The 26,578-nt window shown below is 39.1% G+C and overlaps 1 protein-coding gene across 1 annotated transcript in view; it reads left to right on the top strand.

Moving 5' to 3' along the window:
- Positions 1 to 26,578, top strand: part of myo16 (myosin XVI) — a 117,288-nt gene that overhangs the window by 54,786 nt on the left and 35,924 nt on the right. Inside the window, exons 18-27 of the mRNA XM_015003060.2 lie at positions 4,402 to 4,519; positions 5,234 to 5,305; positions 7,708 to 7,849; positions 8,439 to 8,511; positions 13,503 to 13,655; positions 14,117 to 14,317; positions 15,959 to 16,034; positions 18,700 to 18,896; positions 20,468 to 20,548; positions 21,799 to 22,004. Coding sequence (XP_014858546.2) covers positions 4,402 to 4,519; positions 5,234 to 5,305; positions 7,708 to 7,849; positions 8,439 to 8,511; positions 13,503 to 13,655; positions 14,117 to 14,317; positions 15,959 to 16,034; positions 18,700 to 18,896; positions 20,468 to 20,548; positions 21,799 to 22,004 — 1,319 coding nt within the window. The remainder of the gene's footprint in view (positions 1 to 4,401; positions 4,520 to 5,233; positions 5,306 to 7,707; positions 7,850 to 8,438; positions 8,512 to 13,502; positions 13,656 to 14,116; positions 14,318 to 15,958; positions 16,035 to 18,699; positions 18,897 to 20,467; positions 20,549 to 21,798; positions 22,005 to 26,578) is intronic.

Below are 26,578 nucleotides of genomic sequence, written 5' to 3'. Positions count from 1 at the left end.
TCACACGTATGTGGTATAGTCTTCAAGCCTCTGTTTTTGTGAATTATTTTGTTACTGCTAATAAAAATCCAAAATGCAGTTTCTAAAAAAAAAAAAAAAAAAAAAAAAAAAATATATATATATATATATATATACAGGTGCTGGTCATAAAATTAGAATATTGTGATAAAGTTCATTATTTTCCATAATGTCATGATAAAAATTAAATTGTCATATATTTTAGATTCATTGCACACCAACTGAAATATTTCAGGTCTTTTATTGTTTTAATTTTGATGATTTTGGCAAACAGCTCTTGAAAACCCAAAATCCCTGTCTCAAAAAATTAGAATATTATGAAAAGGTTCTCTGAACGAGCAATAAAAATAATCATCCGAATCAACAAAGTAACTCTAAACACCTGAAAAAGATTCCTGAGGCCTTTAAAAACTCCCAGCCTGGTTCATTACTCAAAACCGCAATCATGGGTCAGACTGCTGACCTGACTGTTGTCCAGAAGGCCATCACTGACATCCTCAAGCAAGAGGGTGAGAAACAGAAAGAAATTTCTGAACGAATCGGCTGTTTGCAGAGTGTTATATCAAGGCACCTCAGTGGGAAGTCAGTAGGAAGGAAAAAGTGTGGCAGAAAACGCTACACAACGAGAAGAGGTGACCGGACCCTGAGGAAGATTGTGGAGAAAGGCCGATTCCAGACCAAATTAAATTTTCATCTCCATAAAACTTTTCAGCAGATGGAAGCATGAAGTGCTCCAAAATCTTCTGATAGCGGCTGCATTGATCCTGCCCTTGATAAAACCCAGTGGACCAACACCAGCAGCTGACATGGCACCCAGACCATCACTGACTGTGGGTACTTGACACTGGACTTCTGGCATTTTGGCATTTCCTTCTCCCCAGTCTTCCTCCAGAGTCTGGCACTTTGATTTCCGAATGACATGCAAAGTTTGCTTTCATCCGAAAAAAGTACTTTGGACCACTGAACAACAGTGGTCCAAAGTGCTGCTTCTCTGTAGCCCAGGTCAGGCGCTTCTGCCGCTGTTTCTGGTTCAAAAGTGGCTTGACCTTTGACCTGGGGAATGCGGCACCTGTAGCCCATTTCCTGCACACGCCTGTGCACAGTGGCTCTGGATGTTTCTACTCCAGACTCAGTCCACTGCTTCCCCCAAGGTCTGGAATCGGCCCTTCTCCACAATCTTCCTCAGGGTCCGGTCACCTCTTCTCGTTGTGTAGCGTTTTCTGCCACACTTTTTCCTTCCTACTGACTTCCCACTGAGGTGCCTTGATATAACACTCTGCAAACAGCCGATTCGTTCAGAAATTTCTTTCTGTTTCTCACCCTCTTGCTTGAGGATGTCAGTGATGGCCTTCTGGACAGCAGTCAGGTCAGCAATCTGACCCATGACTGCGGTTTTGAGTAATGAACCAGGCTGGGAGTTTTTAAAGGCCTCAGGAATCTTTTTCAGGTGTTTAGAGTTACTTTGTTGATTCGGATGATTATTTTTATTGCTCGTTCAGAGAACCTTTTCATAATATTCTAATTTTTTGAGACAGGGATTTTGGGTTTTCATGAGCTGTTTGCCAAAATCATCAAAATTAAAACAATAAAAGACCTGAAATATTTCAGTTGGTGTGCAATGAATCTAAAATATATGACAATTTAATTTTTATCATGACATTATGGAAAATAATGAACTTTATCACAATATTCTAATTTTATGACCAGCACCTGTATATATATATATATATATATAAACACCAATAAAGATGAATTTTAATACATAGGGATACTTTTTCAGTTTTCCAAAGTTTTTGTATCATATGCTGTCCTTTCAGTGCAGCTGCTTTCCCTGTTGCATGTGCTCCTTTTTCTGAGCCACTTTTTCCTTCCACTAAACTTTCTACCAACATGCTATGCAGCACTTGGTGTCTTAGCATCACAGCACAAAGTCTTTTTTATCAACTTTTTTTGGCTTACTATCCTGTCTGAGGGGTTTCTGGTTGACATCTGTTAAGTCCGTGGACTATAAGTCATTAAAGAAATTACTTCACTGTTAATATTCAATGAATCTCAATGCTGTATGAGTTTTACTATTCAAATTGAACTACTGAAATTAAAAAGCTTTTAAATTTTATTCAAATTTATTTGAATAAATTTGAATACTGTCTTTTTTTTTTTTTTTTTTTCTAGATCCAACAGAGCTTGTTTCTTAGTCCAGGAGGCATAAGGTTGCTCAAATTCAAAATGGCTTTTGGTCAATTTGTCCAGTCAGATAATTTAAACTTTTAAACAGATCTTTGACATATGCTATGTGAAATAAATTAATTCAGCAAACACAACTTAAAAGCTGACAGATGAGAGGACACTCAAAACCTCCAAAGCTTCAAGGCACCTCATGCACAAAGTACTTAATCAAGCATCTAATCGAAGATCTGAAAAGTGGCTCTAAATGCAAATAAAACTGTACGAAGTGTGCCTTTAGTGTGCACCACTAGCTGTGTTCCCAAACCATTTTCAGGTTCTATTCTTAAATATCCATTTAGCATTTATCAGTAGTGGGTGACCATCATCTCACCTTTTAATCCAGCAGCAGCAAATACATGTGGGCATAAGGGATGGAGGAATACAGTGGCTGCTGCTGCTGGTGGTGTTATCAGAGGACACTACCATCCAACTGGATAAGACTGCAAGGTAGAGAAAAAAGGGGGGTGGGGAGTGTTAGTGGAAGTGATCGACCACCCATTGGTCTCTGTCTAAGCTCTCATCAACGGACGACTCCCAGTCTAGACCCAAGGGTCAATCGTCATTAACGTTCCTTATATCACTGCTTTGCTTTGCTTTCCCTTTCTCTTTCTCTTCATCTTCGCCGTGCACATGAAGGGAAAGGGAAGTTGGGAGTCGGTGTGTGTATAGAGTGTCAGACAGAGACTAATGCCCGTGTTTATCTCTGAGATATCAGCTCCAATATCCTGCCCTGAGAGGGCGCACACGCAGACACACACTCACGCACGTTCACCAGCAGCACACACCCTCCGACGCAGACATCCCCCCGCTCAGAGAATCAGAGGCAACTGCAAAGTGGGGTTTTCCATGAGGCGACCTCTGTTGAAGGGCACAGAGTGAGGAACGTTGTGACAGGAGAGAAAGAAAGCAGACTCTCTTGTTTTTGCAAAATTGCAACATGTCATGTTGCAGCAGTTGTTTTTCTCCTTTTGTTCCTGTTTCAAGAAATTTAACAGCATTGCTTGTTCTCCCCCCCCTCCCCCCACACCTTGTTGTTTCAAATCATTTGACAAATTTTAATATCAAAATAAATAAAAATTCCAGTTTTCAAATAACATTTAAAAAAAGGTTTATACAACAACCTGCCTCTATGTAATGTAATTGTTTACATTATGAATTAACAGTGATTAATCAAAATTCTGGGTTCAACTACCCAAGCCATGCCCAGGCACTGCTTGATCTTTTAAAAGAAATAAATCAATAAATAAAAATCTGTATAACAGCATAACGGAGGTTTAAACGTCTTAAAATTCAGCACAACACTCCCCAACACTGACAAATTTACAACCCCCACCCGAAAAACTAGGTCTTTTGATAGTAGGGAAAAGTTGATCATTTTTTTTGCAAAGCTTTGGGACATCAGTCAGATCCAGTGAATTACTGCAGGACACAAATCCCAAAACATGGAAAAATGGAAAACCTTTCTAGGAGTTTCTGGAGAAATGACTCCAAATGTGCATCGATAACTCATTCAGGATGCCTCAAAGGAAACTAGAACAACAACCTGAGCACTGATGGTCTTAGTTGTCACAGTTAGGTCAGTGTTTATGATTAAACAACAAGAAAGAGCAAAAATGGCCACCATGCAAATGTTCCAAGTTCAAAACAATTGCTGAACAAAAAAAAAACAATCCCAAGTCACAAAGTCCCATCCCAAAAAACACAACCAGTTTTTACATTGGACTTATTAGGATAGCTTTTTCCCCCTTTATCTTTCTATATCCATTGTTTCTTAAAAACACTGGAGACTATAATTTCCTTCATGATTTGTAGCTCTGCCTATGTGCTTAAATAGAGGGAAACTGGTCTTCTGCACTTGTTTCTGAAAACATATTAAAATCATTACAGCTTTAATTACAGCTTTGATGTTTTTTTTTAATCATAATGTTCAACATGATGTCAAAAACCATTTAAAAACTTTTGGTGTAGTGCACAGGAAGAAAATCTTCAAAATGTAGCAATAGTTTTTCAAACCTTTTTTTGCTAAATAAATATGTTTAATAGTAATACTGACTCTAAAATATATATTAAAAAAAGCTAAATGTGCTCTCTTTCCTTTTCATTTATTTTCCCTGATTTTTTTCTAATTACATACTTGCTCCCTTTTTTCTCATCCAGGAAGTTGACTCTGTGTTCACGCTGCTTTCTGCTGTTCTCCATATTGGGGACCTATGTTTCACTGCCCTGACAGACGCTAACTCAGCCTTCCCTTCTGACCTGCAGCTGCTGGAGAGAGGTCAGTGCCTCCGTCACAACTACGCCCTCATCTTTACAGCCACATTTTTACTGAAAATGAGGAGGGTGGAGCCCGTCATGCTCCCACATCGTCTTTATCCCGTCCTCATTGCCTATCTCTCGCTTTTCCCCCAGAATGTCTGATTTAGAAATAGCTAAGAGCTAGACGGTCACATGTCTGGCAACCAGCAACAAACAGTCTGAAAGAGCAAGTCTGAGGCACACTCCACTCTGTTGGAGTCACAGTTTTCCCCTTTTTTTTCCTGCTTTATTTTCTCATTCTGCACTCATTCCATGTGCTCCTGCGACCCCTGACCCTTTGCAAAGTGGTAAACAACAGCGTCAGTGGCCAGGCGGGAAAGAGCCGGTCGTTGTCAGGGAGATGTGAAGTCATGGCTGGTGATGTCAGGAAAGGGTTTCTGGGTTTGCCATCACCTGTTTGTGCTGCTTGTTTATGGATTCTGCTCACAAGTCCAGCGGTGACTAATCCCTGCCAGCTCTTCCCATCAGTTGAGCGGGCATCAGCTGTGGCAGAGTTCAGCTTGTTGTGTTGTCAGCGTGACGTCATCGTCAGACCACACCGGGCTCTGGGAGGTCATCAGCATCGCCTTTCAGATACTCCATTATTATTTAATGCTGTTATTTTTCAGGTTTTCATCACGTTGTTTACTCCGATGTCTGATGTTTCTCTGTCGGTCTCTCTTTCTCTTCCCAGTTGCTGGACTCCTGCAGGTGTCCGCTAATGATTTAAGCACTGCCCTCACTTCTGACGTTCAGTATATTAAAGGTATTGACCCATCAACCTTCACCACTGCTTTATACTGGTTTTTATTCTTCTGACTACTGAAGAAATCATGTCTTTAACCTAGTTTGTTTCCTGTAGTTTCAGCTCTGCCTGCTTCCCTCTGATTAACCAGGTGGTCTTGCTTAAGTTAATCCAAGCTAAAACTTATTTATATCCTCCTGGCTGATTTAGATTCAAAGTTGCATATTAGCTTAACCAACATGTTTCTTCTGCCTGGAAGTATTAAGGATACTTTGTAGTGAGTTAAAGTAATCTTTTCTTTCTGCATAAGCCATCATTTTTGGCCTAAATTTTTCACATTAGGTTTATAAAAACCTTTAATGTAAATGAGAATATTGAAATACTCATCACAGAATCTGAAACTGCAGCCTTTTGCAACTTTGCCAAGAAACCGATAGATTTGGCTGCCTTACTGATCTTGTGTAGTGCCAATTTGTGATACTGTACGAATTCGCCAGTTTCTGGTAATGTATGAATTACAGATGTCCCAATTAAGGATCATTTGTGCATGATCCTGATCTGAATCATTTAGGATGCTTAGTTCCAGTCTGACACTTAATTGAAAGAGCAACTTTCTTACATTCTAGACTAACATGAGCATGTCTACTCTGGTTTTACAGAACAAATTGATAATTTTACTTGTTTGATATTTCAGTGCAGTCTCATTTAATCATATTCGGACAAATCTCAGAAAAGATTGTCTTCTGCTTCAGAAACATAGCATTCATTTGGCTGTGAATCTGTTATTTAGTTGCTCTCTACACATTTTTTCCCCCCCTTTGCAGAACAGTTGGTGTGACACGGACAAATGGAAAGCTGCATTGCTTAATATGGCCTCTTACAATTTTAATATCCTAGTAAAGATGGGAAAACACTTAGATTAATAAGGAAAACCAGGATTTATTGGATGAACAAGATAATCTGTATTGCCTGTAATACAGTTTTGTAATATGAGCTTTAGAAACTGACTGTGCTAAACATGCCCTCTTGGTTCAATGGGGATACAACTGGCAAAAAAAACAGCTACCGGAGTTTTAAGCTTTTGATTCTTTACTCGGGATTCGATTTGGACTTCCCTAGTATGAATGTTTAAAGATCATGACACAAACACTATGAAAACTCCTCTTATGCTGAGGAAACTCTCTTTTTTTTTTTAGCTCTTAAATCCACTAACCGGTGTTGAACATGTCCTGGAATGTCCCAGGGTATCCATTACAGATGGATCATCATAGCGATCGATAAATTGTTGGGCGGGGTCTCTGTGAACGATTCACGTCTTTCCAATGATGTGGACATTTTGCTGTAAGAGAACAGTTAAAGCACAGTTTGATTTGTTTGTAAAATGTCAAGGTAGGTGGTAAGTGTTAAAATAACATACATAGGACCCAGAATGATGCTAAGATAATCTAGTAGAATCAGATTTATTGGGCTAGCATGCACAAGCAATGAATTTGAGTTGGGTTTCATACATGAAGTATAAAAATACTGTAGAGGAGCCTGCTTAATCGCCTTAACTGTGAGTCACCATGTTCTGACCAATTGGTGTGCATACCTCAGATATTAAGTGAAATAAATGTTTGTAACCTTTTGTCAAGTAATAAAAGTGTTTATATTGTTTACATAAAGACGTCTAAGGTAGAAGATCATATTTAATAGGAGTTGTTTGTTTTTCCTTAAAGCTAGAGGCCCAAGGCACAGTGTACTTTATTACATACTAATGTGAAATACTGTTGACGTAGTTACGCTGTAAACACAACAGAAAATTAGATCACAAACATTCATGTTTGTCTGATTTATCAGCTGAATCATTTTCTCTCAAAAACAACCAAGTAAAATTATTTCCAGTGCTGTGCATTCTCCCGCCTCCCGAGAGTCAGTTTTTATTTTTACTTTACTGGGAACTGATTCATTTACATAATCCATCACTTGCAAATTTCGCAAACTAATTTTTATGTTTCACATAATTCTTTTCATACGTTGATGTCTTCTGACAGTCGACACGTCGCACCGTGGATCATTTATTGTGAAGCGTTTGTGATCCCATCTGTCCGAATTGATGTCTTTGTTCTTTTTCTGTGTTCACAAAGGCACTATCTAAATGATCTGTAAAAAGAAAACAGCCAATCTAATTTTCATATGTGTTTGTATATATTTAAAGCAAAATACAAAAACCACATTGATGAAAGAAAAAAGATTACAATATAGGTATTTCCAAAGCACCATAAGACGGATACTCATTTTATTCAAACTCAACGTCTACTCAATGCCACATGCAACAAACAACCTTTTTGTGTATTGTGAACATATGCATCCTTATTTTAAAAGAATTTGCAGAATATGACCCAGTTTTTTGTTTTTTTTTTGGTTTGTTTTGTTTTGTTCAGGTGACGTGATCACTAGACGTCACACTGTAGAGATGGCAGAGCAGTACAGGGACCAGCTTGCTAAATCCATCTACGGGCGACTCTTCTACTATCTGGTCAACAGCATCAACGACTATCTTCAAGGACAGGATGACAGCATCGGGTTTGTGTTATGTGTGTTTTTACTCACAATCACAAAAAAAAAAAAAATCCCAAGCTGTTGGCTCCCTTGTGTCTAAATTCCTATCACTGACGTGTATATAGCTGTGATTGCAAACAAATAGTCACATTTCCAAGGCCCCTGAAGTACCGTAGGCTTCATTGTGGCGTGAACATTCGTCATAGTTTACGAATGCGCCATGAAGAAATTTAACAGACACACTCAAGGTCCACGATGCTTGGAGGTCTTACAAAAACACACTAAAAAACAAAACAGCACAAGGTGGAGGTCATGGGATCCCTGACGTTAATGTTGTTGAGCGTTATCACACCCTGAAAGAAAACCCACAGCGCATCTTCTGGAATGTGTTTGTGCTTTGCCTTGTTTACGCACATACCGCTAAATATAATAAATTTGTCAACCACGCATTCATGGCACTCCCTTTTTGTCAGATGTTGCTGCACATACACCCTCAGGCTTTACAGCTGGGGTAGCATCGCACCAGACTCATACCGATCCTGGAAATTAAATCCACTGCTTTAATGAATGTGCTTTGTGTGTTTTTTCTTTTTGCTCGACTTATTACTTCCAGCGATCCCGCCATGGAAATTGGAATCCTGGACATGTTTGGGTTTGAAGAATTTCAAAGAAATGAATTTGAACAGGTGAGACCGGGTTGTCCCTTTTTAGGATTTCGCAATTCAAAAATTAATATTGTGTAACTCTCGCCCTTAAATAGAATCCCTCTGGCTTTTCTGAGCTGAAGGAGGATTTGTGATCTTGTAATTTTAGTCAAATTGTTGAAATAGTTGGAGCTCTTATCTGTTTAAGGCTGGAATTTTTTCATGTGTAATTGTAATGAATGAGCTGAGGTCTGCGGCTGACTGTGGCGTGATTTTCAACTGTCCTCAAATGAACTGATGTCGGCCACAAAGACTGACTGTGTGCTACACGTAGGCTGCAGTGTCCCTCCTTCTCTCTCTCTCTCTCTCTCTCTCTCTTTCTCTCTCTCTCTCAGCATGAGTTAGAAGACAGAAACCATGTTTTTAGAAAAATATTTTGTCCAACACATAACAGTAAAAAAAAAAAAAACACAATTACTTTTTGCAAAAACACACAATTTCAGTGACCATAGCAAACCACAACAGAATAAAAAAAAAACATTTCCTTGAACTTAAAGGTTAAAAAAGGATAAAGCAGCTCAAGAAGTTCTTAATTTAAAGTGATGCTAAACATAAGTTTGCTTTATATTTTCTCTCCTTGCCAAATATTATTTTTGTACTTTGTAAGAAAAAGTATAAATACCCCCAAAGTAAAAATAAAAAATACTATAGCATTTCAAAGAATGCAATAGTACAACATAAAACATGGGAAATGCAGTTTATTTATTTCAGATATGAAAAAAAAAATCCCAGTTATCTGGGCAATTTCAAAGTTTTAAACTGCAGATATGAATTTAATCCTATTCTATTTGCTCCTTAAGAATTATAAATAAGAAGACGTAATTTCCTAGGATTTAACCTAGAAAAGCCCCTACTGATTTCCTAGGTGTGCTCCCTTACAAATAAAAGTGCAGTCTTTACATTTTATGGTATTTATTTTTTTTGGTGCAGAAAAACAGAACATGGGTCACATCTTTTATGCATTTTATCGAACAAGAACAAAACAGTAGACTGTAGGCCCCACTACTGGTGCTGGATCCTGTGGCTGAGGATCCCTGACTTAGGACTCAGAACTGATCAAATTCGCCTCTCTGTCTGCAACACTTTCTCCCAAGCTTTATCTGAGTTGTTCACCAAGAGACACCAGAGTTTCCCTCCTCATGCTTGAAGCTGAATAGAGAGCTGCTTCTGTGACAAACTACTGCATCATGGGTGCACAAAGGAGCATTATCGCAGATCCTTCCTCTGAGCATCTGTTACATTTTGTAACTATAACCACGCTCCAGGCGGCTCTCCCTCGATATTCTGTACAGTGCTCTGGTGAATCTGGGCAGCGGCTCTCTGATTCAGTGGGATGAGCCAACATGGCGACAACAACAGGGATAAACTGTCAGATCCTCAAAATGCAACTTGGACTTTGTTTCCAGATACTGTCAGAGTTTTTGAGCATAAAGCTGCCGGATCACAAGCGTCAAATCGCAGGATGACTGATCCTGATGAAACTCAGTTGGATGGATGAAAAAGAACCCGACTTGTCACATGCTGCACATTATTCTATTAGTCTTTGCAGAACTCCTTTGGCAAATTACTTACACCATCCAGCCAGCCATCCATCCATCTATTTTCTGCCGCTTATCCGGGATCGGGTCGTGGGGGCAGCAGCTTCAGAAGGGAGGCCCAGACTTCCCTCTCCCCAGCCACTTCTTCCAGCTCCTCCGGGGGGAACCCCAAGGTGTTCCCAGGCCAGCCGAGAGACATAGTCCCTCCAGCGTGTCCTGGGTCTTCCTCGGGGCCTCCTCCTGGTGGGATGTGCCCGGAACACCTCGCCAGGGAGGCGTCCAGGGAAATTACTTACACATTTTTTACTATTTAAACTACCTGCCATTCCCCACCTATTTCCTTATCTTGTATATTCTTGAAAAAAAACTGTCTGTTAGGACAGCCTATATAATTTTAAATATGCAAATAATTGCATATTTAAATTTCTGCTGTTGAACGGACAGAAGAAAAAAACATTTATTTGGACTCCTGAACATAAATTAGACTTCATTTTAGTTTTTCTGGTTATTCTGAGTTTTGGATGCAACATTTTCTTTGTTTTTTAAAACAATTATTGTAATAATAAGAGATTTGTTCATATTAACTAATGCATAAATTGTTGCCACTTCTTTTTTAGATTTTTTTTTTATATTGTTTATTTCCTTTTAACTTCTTCCAGTTTCTTTTTAAAGTCTGTTTGGCTGTGAACACAACAGTTTGACCTCAGTCTCATGAAATAAGCCTAGATTTTGCTATGATTTTTATTTTTGTTTTCTTGGGATTTGTTTTTTTTTTTGGGATTTGTTTATTTTTGGGGGGGCTTACTCTGAATAAGAAGCTCTACCTATTGTGTTTGTGTGCGACTGTAGTTCATAACTCTCAACTGACTAAGTGCTTATTGCGTCTATTCAAAGCTCACTCTCCTCCACCCCCTGTGGAGCAGCCTGTTTCTTCCAGCTTTTACCAAAGGCAGTCAGTGTTTGTCTTTGCTCCTGAACCCTCGTGTGACAGTGGTGTTTTTGTCTGCGTGGCAGAAGGATAAGTGGCTTTCCTTATCTGGATGCTCTCCAATCCAAGCGGAAGTGAGGGGCTTGCACAACCCTTTACTTCAGGTCAAAGAAAGAGCCAGATTAATTGAGATATATGGGAGGCAGACAAAAGAAATGAAATTAGAGAAATTATCTGTAGCAGTTTAAAACTCTTAATTCAGATCCACCTCTTTATACCACCACACATTATGAGACACTTGGCAGAGGAGAAAAAGGGAGGAGCAACGTTTGGAACAACAAATACGAGGCTCACTTACTGTAGATATGACACATAAGTGACATACAAGCTCTGACATGTTTATACACTCATGCACACGCAAACAGAAACTCACAAACACAGAACCCATGTGTGGCATGATCAGAGTTATTAGATCTCGTTAATTAGAACTGTTTGTTGGTCTGTGTTGTACCTGTTCAGCACTTTGCTAATGAGCTAACTCAATCAACCACCTGCTGAGACTAAGCTTTTAATGGGCTGGACTCACTGGGAGATAAACAATAGACGAGAAGAAAGAAAACAAAAACACAACTATGACCTTCTGCTCCAAGAAACGTTACACCTGCTTCTCGGAGTATGATGAAGGAACCCAAAGTTTGGCTCATGGCAACGTGGTTGCAGTGTTATATGACTCTGAGAGGTGAATAAAAAATCATTAGCTTTTCAAAAGCGTCTTTTAGACCCAAAGTTCTCAAATGATTGTACTGCCGCAACCTAATTAACATCCGGAAAAGGAGTTGTTGAAGCAAATTGATCTTTGCTTTTAATAAACTGCAAAAAAAAAGAAGTGCAGTGCAAATCGAGCACCAAGAACAATCGCTAACTTAATAGCATTCCTCTGAGATCAGAATGCAAATCTGGGAATGACCTGAAACCCAATTTAACCGTGTTCCTGTTACTAGCCTGATAATTGGTGGGTAATGTGGATTTCTACTGCTTGCAGTGACAAGCTATCTCTGTTTGCTCTAACTAATAATGAAATACTTTAACTAAGAATGCTTTTCTTTGCACTCTGTGCTTTTAGTTTCAGATATAGATCCTCAGAAGCAGAAATAAATGACCTTTGACAGAATTTATTTCAACATTCAGCAGCCATATTGGTATTTGAAGATGGGATTGGTGAGAATCGTCCAATTTTATCAGGGGACTTCCTGTCTGATCTAAATGTTTTTGCTATTGAGTGAAAACAGAGGGCATATTAAAACTATGCCCCTCTAACCAAACAAACAGCTCCCAATATATAAGACCTAAATTTTTGTTTCTCATTCATTTTCTCTTTTTGAGAAAAAAAAACACAACAAGCCTATATGTGTTCATTTAATTTGTTACTGCTGTCATAAAATGTCTTCCAGTGGTATGGTAATTGGAAACCTTAGCATTTGCCGAGCTGGTTGGACTTGTAATAAAACACCTGAGAACTATAGTTTAGTGTGGCTGTTGCTATTTTCCCCCCATAAATTCATTTCATGTCAACATGTAACCAAGTTCATTTAAAAATAAAATTAACGACTGTGTCATTATGTTCTATTTTTCTACCAATGCGTCACCTGTAATTTTAGAATGTGATCTATTAAACCTGTTGATAATAGTTATTTCCCAATGCTCTACATGTCAGAATCATAATTTTGCCAAAGCATTGTATTTCCAAACACCACTTATCCTGTACCTGCATGTAGCTCTTAATGTGCTTATTATAATATAATAAAACAGAGATAATCGGTTTTCAGTAATGGCTCATGTTTTTATTTGCATGTTCAAACTTGAACATGACTGCAAAAAAATGAAGGCAACATTTCTCAGTTGCACTATTATGAGCTCATCTTCAGACTGCGATGCTCTATGCTTAATTTATAAATGAAAACAAGTATTCAGAGTGGCTCCCGGTAAAGATGTGTTCCTTCAGCAACTTTAATTCTCAACAATGTATAATTGGCACAAAGAAGAAAATCCCACACAAAGCTAATCTTTTGAAGCCTAAAAAAATGGTTTGGTGTTTCCATCCCCATTTGTCTTAACATTGATTTATAATTAAATTATACACAATAAAACTTTGTAAAAAAAAAAAAAAAAAAGCTTAAGTTACATACACTGCAGTGACGTGACACATGAGTTGTTATTTCCATAGGAAAGATTTCAGCAGCTCACTTTGTCTTTGAAATGGTGGAACAGCTGACAGCTCCTTGGTGTGTTCACAATCCACACTGTGGCCTCTTTAATGGCTAATTTCACATTGGCTGTGTTACATGAGTAGTCACTTTACTTCTGGCCCATTGACTGCCACAGCAGGTTATGTTTGAGATTGTATTTGTTCCTTTGTTTGCTTTCAAAACATTGAGCAGCCTGTCTCTGAGGAACTACACTGCGTGGGCTGAGAGACGTGTTTACCGTGTTCTCTGTGTGCATTCCAGCTGTGCGTGAACATGATCAACCAACGGCTGAGGCTGTACGTCTCTGAGGTGCTCTTCCAGCAGGAGCAGGCTGAGTGTCTGCAGGAGGGCATCACCATGGAGATCCCCGTCTCTGGCAACAGCCACGTCGCCGTGCTGGACTTCTTCCTTCAGGTTGTATTTTCATCTGGTTTTGACCAGCCTGCTCCAGTTTGGTCCCCCTTCACATGACGCAAGACCTCAGAACCCCAAGTCACATGTTCAAATCCAGTGTTTCATAACCACAGAAAGTGACGTTTCCCTGCCAGGTTTCAAAAATGTAATAGTTTTTTTGTTGTTGTTTTTTTAATATGGTTATAATATTTGGAAAAACTTATAAAAATAAACTACCATATAATAGGCACATCCCAGGTTAATTTCTGGCTATTCATATCGATATCCACATCGACCCAAAAGAACCACTGAAACAAAGAGTGGCACTGAATCTGATTTGTGTCGGACGGGGGGTAGATGGGGGCTCTTTTCTACAGGGATCAATAGAAATGTCAGAAGGAATAATGCATTACTGGAATCAAATGGGCTTTGCAAATATGACCAACATAAATAACGAGAGCATATGTTTGTTCCTACTCCAGAGGCCTCAGGGACTGCTGTGTGTGCTGGATGAAGAGAGCCAGAGCTTACGGCCTGCAGAGCAAACCCTTTACAAGAGGCTGTCCGCCCAGCTGGAGTCCATTTCAATTTGTGGGCTTTCACTCACCACGAAGGACGGCAACGGCAACCCCCCTCCCAAAGACCAGGGCCCGGCCTTCACTGTCAGCCACTATGCAGGAGAGGTCTGTCTGTTTTAATGAAAAATGTCCACACCAGTCAGTCGTAGCGTCATTATGACCACTGATCGGTCTGCGTAACTTTGAGTTCAGCTCAGAAAACCTGTCGATTTTAGTCTTGTGGTGACAATGATGTGGCGAAAAAAATGTCCACATTCTAAAATAGACACTTTAGAGAAAATTTATTAAAATGGCAAAAATAGAAGAAAAATCCAGCTTCTTGATGTGGTTGCTAGGAAACGTTGTGGCAGATAAAAATCCCTACTGGGGAATTCATCGCCAGTCGTCTCTGCTGTCGTCTTCACCACGAGGTCTGTGTGGAGTGCATTTTAACATCAAAGGGAGGCACCAAGCATACATAAAAAAAAGGAAAATGGCGAGAATACAAGTCCAAGTGGAGAAACAATAACATGGAGACTGACTCTGTAAGCAAGCACTTTCAGATCCAAAATTCAAATCTGTTGTAAACAGCAGCAATTTCAATTGCGATCCTATTAAATTTCACTGAGGAAATCCTAGATCCATTCTGTCGGATATCTTATGCTATGAGAAACCTGAAATAATAAGTTGTCAATGTCAAGAGAAGAACTGACATCAGGTTTTATCTTAGAAGAAATAGATCCACTCACACAATATTCTTTGTATAAAGTTTTTATTTCTTAAAGGGGGTTATTATTTATTTTCCAGGAACATTGTGCCATTTGATATCACAATCAAGTAGCTATATTACCTAATATTGCTATTAAAATTCTGTCTTGAAATAAATTTTTGATGTCACATCTGACGCGTTGATATTGTGCTCTGTCTCTTTAAGAAGCTTATTCCCTTCCCTACTCCCACATTCAGTTCTTCACTCCTAGGAGTGTTGGACTGAGAATTAGTTTGCATGATGAAGCTCAGGAGACTCACAGCTCCACCAGATGTTTGCTAATTGCTGCTGCTGCTAGTCTGAAGGAGCTGAGTGGGGGAAGTGCAGGGAAGAAGTGCTCTGTGAGGAAAAAACTCTGAGGAGGAGCTTTATAGAAATATGTGGTGCTTTGCAAGAGAGTAAGCTTTTATGCCACTGCCTGGAGAAATTCAAGGGTTTTCATTCAGGAAAGAATCAAAGCAACACTCCAGGTATGATGAGGGAATAACATTATAACATGATAGGAAGCTCGAAAAGGTTGATTTTTATGTAAATCAACCTTTAAAATAATATTTTGAATCAAAATATGATAATATAATACCTCATTAGTCATCATTATTGCTTAATAGACATATTCCCCATTCACCAATAAAAGTATTTCTAATTGAACATAGCAGGAACTACTACTTATTTCTGATACTGTAGTTGGTGCCTTTATAAAAAAACAACAACTATTTCAATTTAGACTAAGTAAAACTGCTTCTACTAACAGATCAAAAGACTCATGCAAGGATCTATTGCGCATCTCTTTCAATCAAGGTTCGGCATGTTTTCCCACTTCTCTCCGTCCCATTTCCTGTCAGGTAACCATGAACAAAGGCAACTAATAGCACAAAATAAAATAAAATGGAATAAAATACAATGCAATAAAGTATAAAAAAATGTTGCATGTCTTTTTATGTTGCAAAAAGTTTTATAATGTTAAAAAATGTCATTGCACGGTGTGTTTTCCCTGATAGGTTTCATATGACCTCACTGGATCTCTGAGCAAAAACAAGGACTCCTTCCCTCAGAATCTCCTGCTTACAATGAAAAGTAAGTACCCAATACATAATGAGCATATGAGCAGAATGTGGCGTCAGAGCTTAAGCGAACACAAAGATGCACTCATGTTTAAAATTGCAGAACACAAACCCAGCCCTTGTCTTGGTGTAGTTATATTTCTATGTGTGTGCTTTAGCCCATATGCAGCAGACACCGTCTGTGTGTATATTGTCTAAATAAGCTGCCAGATGTCGGGTGTTGTGGCTCGCAGGACACAGGCAGCCGTTGTGTGACTGCCAGCTTAGTCTTGCGTCCAGCAACCTAATTGCTATAATTTCCATGATGGGGCTAATCTTCTAAAGGCTAGCCCTTCACTCATGCTTGGCTGGTATTCCTCTGTCTGACAAGTCAATGCAACGCTGCCTTTTATCCACATACAGCCATAAACTTGGACTGCCCTTGAGAACAAAGACGGGGGTGTGTGTTTGTGCTTCCCTATGATGTTCTACACATTAACGTTTTATTCTTTTTAGCATTGGTGAACTAACCTTAGAAGCATACATGATCTGGTGCAACACAATGCGAGGCACCTTTAACAGGATCAAGAGTAGATCATGAGATCGTAGAGAGGTCAATCCTGGATCTAGAGGACAAGTTCAGAGTAAATCTTTTCAAGGATAAAACGCTCCTGTTATGTGTAAACAAAATGTTTTCCTTTCCGAGTAAAACATAAAAAGAATGTCAAGGCCAAGTCGATTGAAAATGAATTCAGTTTTTCTTGAATTTGAAAGAATTTATTTTGTTCACAGCATGTTGCAGTCCACATAGTCCTGGTTTTTAAAGGACCTCCGGCATTAAAAGGATGCTGACTTTGTTCATTGTCTGCTAATACTTGTAGGGTCACAGGGCGGGTTGGTGCCTATCTCAAGTAGTCAATAGGTGACAGGGTACACCCTGTACAAGTCACTAGTAAATCATGGAGACACACAAGACAAAGAACCATGCAAGCACGAACTCAAACTTAAAGACAATTTAGAGATCAGTAACCTAACAATGTTTTTTTTGGACTGTGGGCAGAAGCCAGAGCACCCAGAGAGTACCCACACACTCACAGGGAGAACATGAAAATCCCATCCAGTTCTACTAACTGTGCAACTGTGCAGCTAACCAACATATGTATTTTAATACATTAAGAGCAAACATAATGTATTAAAACGTTAAGTTTTAATGCATTAAAACTTGTTGTTCAAAAAAACATTTTTGAAGAATGAAGTCCTAAAATAAGTTGTGTTGCATCCCACAAGTCTCTGAGCTAGAACCGCTTTGGTTTTCAATCTATGCCTTTTCCATGCAATTATCATCAAGAATGTAAACGAGTTGGCCAATCTGTAATTCTTTTACATTTAAGCCAGACATAATTTTTAATAAAAGACTCTAAGATATTAGAAATAACCTGTCTTGGGTGATTGCTTTGGGTACCATTACATTAGCTCTCAATTCATTTTCTGAAAACCTTTGAATCATACTTGAGCTGGATCTGTCTTTCAGTTTTCCTCTCAATTAAGTCCCCAGAGTAGCTCACTCTTACCTATATAATAGTTCAGAAATAGAAACAATTCTCTCTTTGAGGTATTCCAAGAAACTGCTCCATGCCTCTGCCTTCACCTTTAGACTAGATTATTGTAATTAGACATTGTGAGCGTATCCAGTCATCTCGGTGAATACCTTGTAGCTTGTTCAAAACACTTCTGCCAGAGTACTGACTGTTGTTCAGCAAAGGCGCATCACATTTTTCCTACCTTGGCTTTCATACACTGGCTGCCTGTACAGTTTAGAATGACATGTAAAATCCTGCTGCTTAGCTGTAAAGCCCTACCTGGCTATGCACTGACCTGCCCCAAAAATCTCACCTCTCTTCTAAATATTCTCATTCTCTTTGGTGATGATTTTCAACATATTGAGGTTGGAAGACCTGCTTTTTGTCCCTTAAACTCAGAAAAATTAAAAGATTAAGCCGTCCAATCTAAATCTGTAGGGATATGAATAACTTTGACCTCAAAAACTTCTGTATAAATAACATTTGATTCATTTACTGACTGATTTCTTTATGCAAATAATAGGAAAATACAACCATGCTCAGTTCTAGCATATTAAACATATACATTAACTTGATTATGCAATTATTTAAATGTGTTACCAACCAAATACCCAATTTCACCATGTTGGTATTTATTATAACAACATTACATTAAACTTAGCAAAACCTACATACGTATAATGAATGTAAAATACCACACATTTAAGAGGAAGTACTTTCTTTCTACCTTAGCGAGGTGGTTCTGGTGGTACCTGCAATAATTCACTACTCTGCCACTTTCTTTTTTCCATCTTTTTTCCCTGAATCTTTCAGATGAGAGCTCCTCTTCCTACGTTCGCACACATGTTGTTTGGCTCTCTAAATGAGCTCATTGTTGTACAGAGCTCCATGTGTTGCAGAATGACACACTCCACCCACTTTGTCGTCTTACGGATTGTTTACATGCGAACTTTACTATTACTCCACCTTTTGTCCCTCTTTTTTTCCGCTGCTAAATCCTTTCATATGTTTTTTTTTTCACCCCTCCCCACTTCTTGTTCTTCCCCACCTCCTTTCTCAACCAATGCTGTTGCTTATTCTGCACTGATTTTTTCCTGTATCTTGCTTTGTGCCCTGCAGCCAGTGAGAGTGTGTTACTGCAGCAGCTCTTCCAGTCAAAGCTGACTCAGACTGGTTCTCTGGTGCCAGCTGCCCAGGGTCGCATTGGCCTGAGAGGGACTAAAGTGGCCTTGATGGTCCAGAGGGTGCCATCAGCCTCCTCTGTCAATGCCACGTGTATCCCCCAGCAGCCTCGGAGGTACCATGATCTTACCAAGGTAATGTTGTTCATAGTTTGGAGCTGCAGACTGCAGTACCTCATTCCAACTTCAACACATATGAAAGAATCCTTCAGATTTTATGGCGATAGGTTTTAGTCAAGAATGTGTTAACAGGGGCAATATTTCACATCAAACAGGAAGCAGCTTTTTTTCTTTTTTTTTTCTGTCAAGCAACTAATAATCAATGGAAAAAGGAAGAGTATTTTTGGTAAGACTCTTGTCTAATTTAAGCTACTTCCCACCCCACGTCTAAATATAAACCTCTGGGAATTGGATTTTGTGTGTGTGTGGTGTGTGTGTGTGTCCACAGGCATTCATGAGATAAAACCCTTTCCCAAGAATTCATGCAGAGATAAAGTATGGGTTTAGGCATCTGTAGACTTTTCAAGACATTAAAAAAAAGACATAAAATAAATATCTGTTTTAACCAGCTAAATATTTCATTTACAGGTGCTAGTATCTTTGGAAACAGCAGTTGTGCGCATAATGCGAGTGAAAAGGCTGTCAGGTTGTGTAACCTCCAGGACTCCTGTCTGCTGCCTCTGTGGCTTATTATCTTTCTAGATCAAATGGTTTATATAAGACACATTTTGCCCCCTGACCTATCCTAGCAGCCTTAAACGTTGCTGTGCTAATGTGTACAATACCATCATGCAACAATATAGTTCAGCGCCGATATTAACAAACACACACATGGTTAATAAGTTTTGAACTTCCAATGACTGTACAGCACTACAATAACTTCTCAAAAACATAAACTTGATGTGAAAATGTGCATTATTATTATGACTTTTTGCTAATATGTACATGATCACAGAGTCTCAAGCATATCCGCTCATACTCATGAATATTTAGTTAAAAGTTACTTTAGTGAGTTGCATAGAACAACAACCTTTTGTATACATTGTGAAGCGTCTAGTTGAATATTCAATCATTTTTCTTGGGAGAATTAGTGGAGTTAATTTAAATTGGTTTGTTTCCCAGCATAGAGTTTAATATTAAAAATTTGTTTATAAAAGGCGTTCCATAAGCGTAATTAATGCTAGCCATTTTTTTTCTGTTCCAAAATGGATTTTGGTGATCGTTTGAGATTGATGAGCTGGTAAAACAGCCAACTGAGTTTGAGATACAAATATTAATGAGTACATAATGTCATTGCATAGATGACTCATTTTGACTCTCCATGTAGTTTGGAGAAAATCCACAAAAACTTTAAATTTGTGCATCCAGCTCTTGTTTTCTGAATTCGATGGTTTGCGTTGTAGATCTATTCCAAGCTGAAAAGAAAACAATAATTCAAATCCATCATCCACATGCCAAAAATAACTACGACATTCATGGCTGTGATGGATACTTGAAAACATCTGGGCACAGATGTTTTCAAAAGCAAGTACAGAGACAATTTAATCTGGGAACAAATGCCTTAAATAGCTTGATAAACTATTTTCTTTAGATTAAGATGGGAAAGTATTTTAATGTTTGCTGAAACCCTTCTGTGATCTTCTGTGTCCTCTTGAGGCTTAGCTCTTTCAGATATAATTTTTTTTCTTATTTCATTCTACCTACAGATCCTGAAGAAAAAAGGTTCAAGTTCTTTCCTCCAACGACTTGAGCGTTGTGGGCCGGTCACAGCGGCTGTCCAGCTGAGGGTACAAGAAACTCCTGTTTCTTTATGATAATAACTTAAATCTGCTCTCTGCACCTTCCTCAAACATGCAGGATTCTTAGATAGTTAATTTCACCAAATGTATTTCCAGTTAGCAGCAAGCATCTGGATCAAATTTTGAATCATTACAACCCTGTTGTTTGTTACCAAACTGAGATTTAATTCAGAGATTATCTCACGTCAGTGCATTCGTCACAATAGTCCTTCCAACCTTTGCAACAATGCAGCCCTAAGTGTAGGGTGCTCATAACTTTTTTTTTTTTTTTTAAAAGCAACAACAATATTCAGTTTGCAGCGAGCAGCTCTGTCTGTGCTGGTGACGCAAGGAGGCTGAGACGTGGCTCAGAGAAGCAGTGCCTTTGGTCTGAATGAAACCACTGTGTTGCACAATCAGAGTTGTGGACCTGCGGTCGACGAGTCCCCTCCGGGAATGGCAGGGAAGGAGAGAGTGGGCTGAAAAATGATGCTGTACCAAGCCAAACATGAAGCCCTCTTCATGAATGAATGAACAATGAACAACAGCCACTGTGTTCTGTGGGCATGTGTTTCTACGTATGTGTGTGTGTGTGTGTGGGTGTGTTTCTGAGGAGCAATGTGGCTTTTAAACATGACGGGTGAGGTGCTGGGTATTGTACCTGAAGTTCCTGGGTGATGTCAGTTTGAGGTGTAGCAAAATACAGTAAGTGTTTACACACAGACGCCTATGATCTTAGATGCATCATCTTGAAGTTGAGGATTTGAAGAAAAGCTCATGTTTCTCACCTTTGGAAGGAACAGGGAGTTATTGTTGTTGCTTTGTTCTTCTGCTTCCTTCAGAGGCAAGATGTACACCCAAAAATCAGACAATGTTGTCTCTGCCACAATGTGGTGTTGCTTGCTCAATGCAAATGAATCAAAACACATCAGAAAATCCATCCATCCATCCATTTTCTTACACCTTTGTTCCTAGTGGGATTGGGAGGGGGTGCTGGTGCCTGTCTCTAGCAAGACATTTCGGGCGAGAGGCGGGGTACACCCTGGACAAGTCGCCAGTCTGTCGCAGGGCAACACAGAGAGACAGGACAAACAACCACACACTCATACCTAGGGAGAAATTAGAGAGACCAATTAAACCTGACCGTCATGTTTTTGGACTGTGGGAGGAAGCTGGTGTACCCAAAGAGATCAGAGAATCCTTTGTCCCATTACATGAAATTTTGTGTTAAATCAACTTCCTCTTCTTTCCTTTTTCAGAACTCACTGTCAGAGATTATGAGTAAACTGCAGACTTGCACACCCCACTTTGTAGAGTGTGTGCGCCCCAACTCTAGCGGTCAGCCAGCCAGCTTTGACAGCTTCCACGTCTCTACCCAACTGCAGTACATCGGAGTGCTTGACATGGTGCGCATGATACGTTACGGATACCCTGTCCGCCTGTCCTTCTCAACGTTCCTCAGCAGGTCAGTGCTGGAATGCTTCAAAGATTTTTTTTTTTTTTTTACTTTTTCACATTTTGTGATGTTACAACCACAAACTACATGTTTTATTATGATGTTATGTGATAGACCCACACAAAGTTAAAGGAAAAGAAACCATGTTTTCTGCATTTTTTTTTTTTGCAAGTAAAATCCTAAAATGCGCCCTGAGTGAACATTTTGTAAAGAAAGCATTTGCCACAAATAGAGCAGTAGGAAATTATGGAAGGGATGTTTGAACTGTAATTTTCAAGTCTTGCCACTTTGGGTCTACATTTTGAGTCAACCATTCATTTAGTTAATGTTGACTGGATAGACTTGTTGTCCTGCCAATGTGCCTAATGTTTTTTGCAGCCTTTTACATGCTTTATTCCATAATTGTCATGTATTGAGTTCCCTTCATCTTCTACTAGATTGTGACCCGCTCTCCTTGACCAGTCTGTTAATTTAGTCCTCAAGGGTCATTGTCCTGCAACTTTTAGGTGTCTGCTTCTGCACACCTGTCTCCAATATTGGCTCATTTGCAGAGAGGTCTGTAGAGCTCGACTGCATGCTAGTAAGACAGTTTAGCCCAGTGGTGCCCACAGTCGGTCCTCGAGGGCCGGCATCCTGCATGTTTTAGTTCTCTCCCTGGTTTAACGCACCTGGATTCAATAATGGTTCATTAGAAGGCCAAAGAAGAACATTGACATGCTGAGGAGGTTGTTACTACTGCAGGAGAGAACTAAAACATGCAGGATGGCCCTCGAGGACCGACTTTGGACTCGACTGGTTTAGCAATTTAATTCAAGTGTGTAGGACAGGGGACATATCTGGTCCTTGATGACTGGAGATAAAGACAATTAGTTTAGGTGGATGGCCATGTCTTGGTAGTTTCCTGTTTTGTCTCACTGTCATGTAACATTTCATTTTTGCTGACCAGCTCTGCACTACTTCCAGTTGGTCTATGTTATGCTTTGCGATGTATCCTCAAAGCACACTGTCCTACAACTTTTCTTTAGAGAGTTTTTCATTTATTCCAAAAGCTCTTTAAAATTATGGAATGCTTTTTCCTGCTTCTTCTTTTGTATGTCGCATTTCTCATACTCAGAGACTAGAAATTCACATCGGGTCACTTTGATCTCGGTCATGTTTAGTGAGACAGGTCCAGCAAAATGAAATTGCAGCAGCATTTGCTTCCACCACACTTGAATCCGGACCACATGCTCACATGTGAACAGCCACAAGAAAAAGTCAGAGCAACCCTTTTAATTAAGGTGCAGTTTGACTTTGAATGTCTCTTTTTGGCTATTATGGGAGACCACTTTTGCTGATGAAAGTCACTGAAACATTTTTCCCAAGTCAGCCTGACACTTGAGCATTAAAGCACCCGGTTGTCTGTAAGGTCGCTTTGTCCTGTCTTTGAGTTTTTGGTATTGTGACTCCCCATCAGCTCCCTGTTCATACTTTTGTTTTGTTCTTCCTACCCAGGAAGAAAAAGAAAGATCTCGTGTACTACAAATAATTCATTTTCTATCCTTTGATGTTCTCTGGTTTTCATCTCTTTTGTTCAAAATCAGCTGAAAATATACCATCTCTTTCATTTTTATCTTTTCTTGTATATTCATTTTGCTGTTTTTGTAGGGGTTTTTTAAATAAAGTAGCAGGATTCTACATTAGCACTTCTTTTTTGTTGCTCTCTTACCCAATTTCTTAACTTCTTTAATTTTCTTTTCTTTCTGTCTCTCATTTTGGAGATAAAGGGATTAGGAGGAACAATCCTGCCAGATAATAAAGGATGACAAAGCTGGTCGCATGACCCCCATATCCTCTCACCAAAACTTTCCATTCCTGTGCTGAAAATATCACATCATCACGCGGGCACACACGCACACACACGCACACGCACACACATGCATGCACACAAACTTCCTGCCCTACCAATGTCTAATTGAGCATCCAAACATCTTGTCATCACTAGTATTAGATTATAAGAATGAAGACTAAGACTGCCAGTTTTTAAGAGAAGCAATAAAGTTTAAAGAGGGCGTATTATATAAAATAGATATTTTGAACTTTACGTCATGCTTTTATATTGTTCTTTCATCAAAAACATACCTGGAGTGTGACTTTGATTCTTTTTTTATGTTTGAGAAATCCTGTATCCTCCCTTGGCAGGGTGCCTAAACACTTGCTCTCACCCAGCATTGCCTTTCCCACCAGTGTGGAGAATCCAGACCACCACTTCCCCACTCAGCTCCTCCAGACTAGCAGCAGCAGTTGGCAAGCACCTGGTGGAACTATACACCTGCTCAGTTTGTCACAGTAACTATTTCTCAGTACAGTGCTCTCAAGAATGATGTTGAAGTGATAATAGAGAAACATTGTTGTTATGACTTGCGGAGTGTTGTAAAGAGAAGGAGCTTCTTATTACATTTGGTGTACAGCATTTTCATAACAATTGAAGGTATCATAGTAACTTGATTGTGGTATAAAATGACTCTATGTGCCTTGAAAATACATAATACTGCCCCTTTAACATTCAAAATACACAAAAGTTACTTTTCACCCTTATTTACTATGCAGTTTATTTCCAAACGGGGCTTAAGGCAAATCTTAACGAGGCAATGAATTCTGAATGAAGAGAGGAAAAACTAGCAGTTCTGTTAAAACTCAGGAGAACAGAAGTTATAATAACTTTGGGAGCAAATACGTTACCAACTCACAAATACATTAGTCAATTTAAATACCTTTCACAATGTCCCAAACTAAATAATAAGATTAAAAAATGGTGTTCTTCACTCTTTACATGTTCTTGGAAAAGTGGCTTTGGATGCCTAGAAAATGCAACCCAGTTCCTACAGTGCATTTTGAGCATCAAAGTTGCACAGCTGTTTTGAGCGTGTTGAACGTTTCATGGTGAGATTGTTCATTACTGTGGTGGGCTGGCAGGAGCGACAGAGAAGCCTAGTCGTGACGGTGGTGGCTTATCTATGGCTGTCAGGCACCACTGTGTCTTGGTCATCAGAGAATTTGAACAAGGACCATTCACACTAGCCTCATGCCATGGCTACATAAGGCCATGACAACCTCATGACATCCATCCTGGGCTGGAAGCTCGCCAAATAATTTGCTGTAATGCCTTTGGTGCTGCAGCTGCTATGAGCATTGCATCCAACCATTGCTCTCCCTGCTTCTCAAAGAATATTGCAGCTGATATGAGCAGTCTGCACTCAAACCCTTTGCATACAGAGATATCAAAATAGGCTTCTACCTGCCATGGAAAACGCCTCCAAATTGCACAGAGGTTGGTTGTGTGAAAGAAATGGTCAGTTTCTGAGACTACAGCTTAAAAGCAAAGACCTGTTTTCATATTTAGCTAAAAGGAAAGGGACAGGACAGGAAGCAGAAAAAGTGCAAAGGGTTTAAAATACCATTATAAAATAGTTTACAACGTGACTAAAAAAAAATGGGTTTCAAAGCATTTATAAGGTTATCTACATCCTCTGACTGTGCTAAGATGAGGGAAATACCTATGGTGTTTGTTCCTTTACAAGGCTGAAACTCTGAAGGTGGAGACAAACATATTTTCAATCTATAAATATAACACTTGTTGATTTTAACTACATTTTTTATGTATTTTGTGCAATTTTTTTTTTTTACTATTTACACTTGTGTAATTTCCTTTTTAAGTTGTACTGCTTATGCATTAAGAAAATCTTGCTTGAAGTTTCCATTACTCAAAGGAGCCAGTAATTTCCAGCTAAATTGCCATATATCTTTCTTCCTCCACATAGACCCAGAAATTGGTCTGCTGTTATGTAAAAGTGCACTGATGCTCTTTAGCTCTGCTGTGATGATCTGTTCAAAAACATATTTCACATTTAAGGTTAGATTCTGTTTGCACTTTACTGGTTTGCCTTTTGATTTGTCACATGCCTGTGGCACTTCCAATAGTAAAAATGACAGGCAATTACTCTGCAATGAATCTTCAATGCTGCTTTATGATCTTGTAAACAAATGGACCATTGGGTGTAAACAAATCCACTTACACAATAGAGCCACCTCTGACTCGTTTCTAGGATACACTGGCTGCCCGAAGCGAAACACGTTAGTGTCTTGGTAACCAGAGTGATTTAGGGAAAATCTATTTTTACTGCTGCTTATATTTGTTGTTTATGATATAGCATGTGTTTTGTGTCCAGGTTTATTTTCGGTCAGATGTAGATTTTCTATAAATCTTATTCCTTTTAAATCTTAACCCTTTTCATCCAGTAATCAAATTATTCCTATATATAAGAAGTTAATGAGAGACTCGTGAGCAAAGAACAAGTCACAAGCATAGTTTACGAGCTTGTCGGTCACATTTTTATGTCTGTTTTTCCATGTAGGTTCTCATTATTAATTATTAATGGGCAATAAATTACCAGCAGGTGAATATACATAATTGAGTTTGCTCATTGTGCCTACATATTCATGACTAAATGACACTTATGGACTCATAAAAGAGCTGCAGGTCAGAGATTGTCGAGAACAATTTCAGAGTTTGAAGTACAGGTTCACTGCTGTCGCATCATTGG

Source organism: Poecilia mexicana, unplaced genomic scaffold (assembly GCF_051168715.1).
Source record: "Poecilia mexicana isolate PSO_F unplaced genomic scaffold, ASM5116871v1 scaffold_2, whole genome shotgun sequence".
NCBI classification, from domain to species: Eukaryota; Metazoa; Chordata; class Actinopteri; order Cyprinodontiformes; family Poeciliidae; genus Poecilia; species Poecilia mexicana.
Note: the sequence above shows the minus strand (reverse complement) of the source record. Positions and strands in the feature narration are given on the sequence as shown.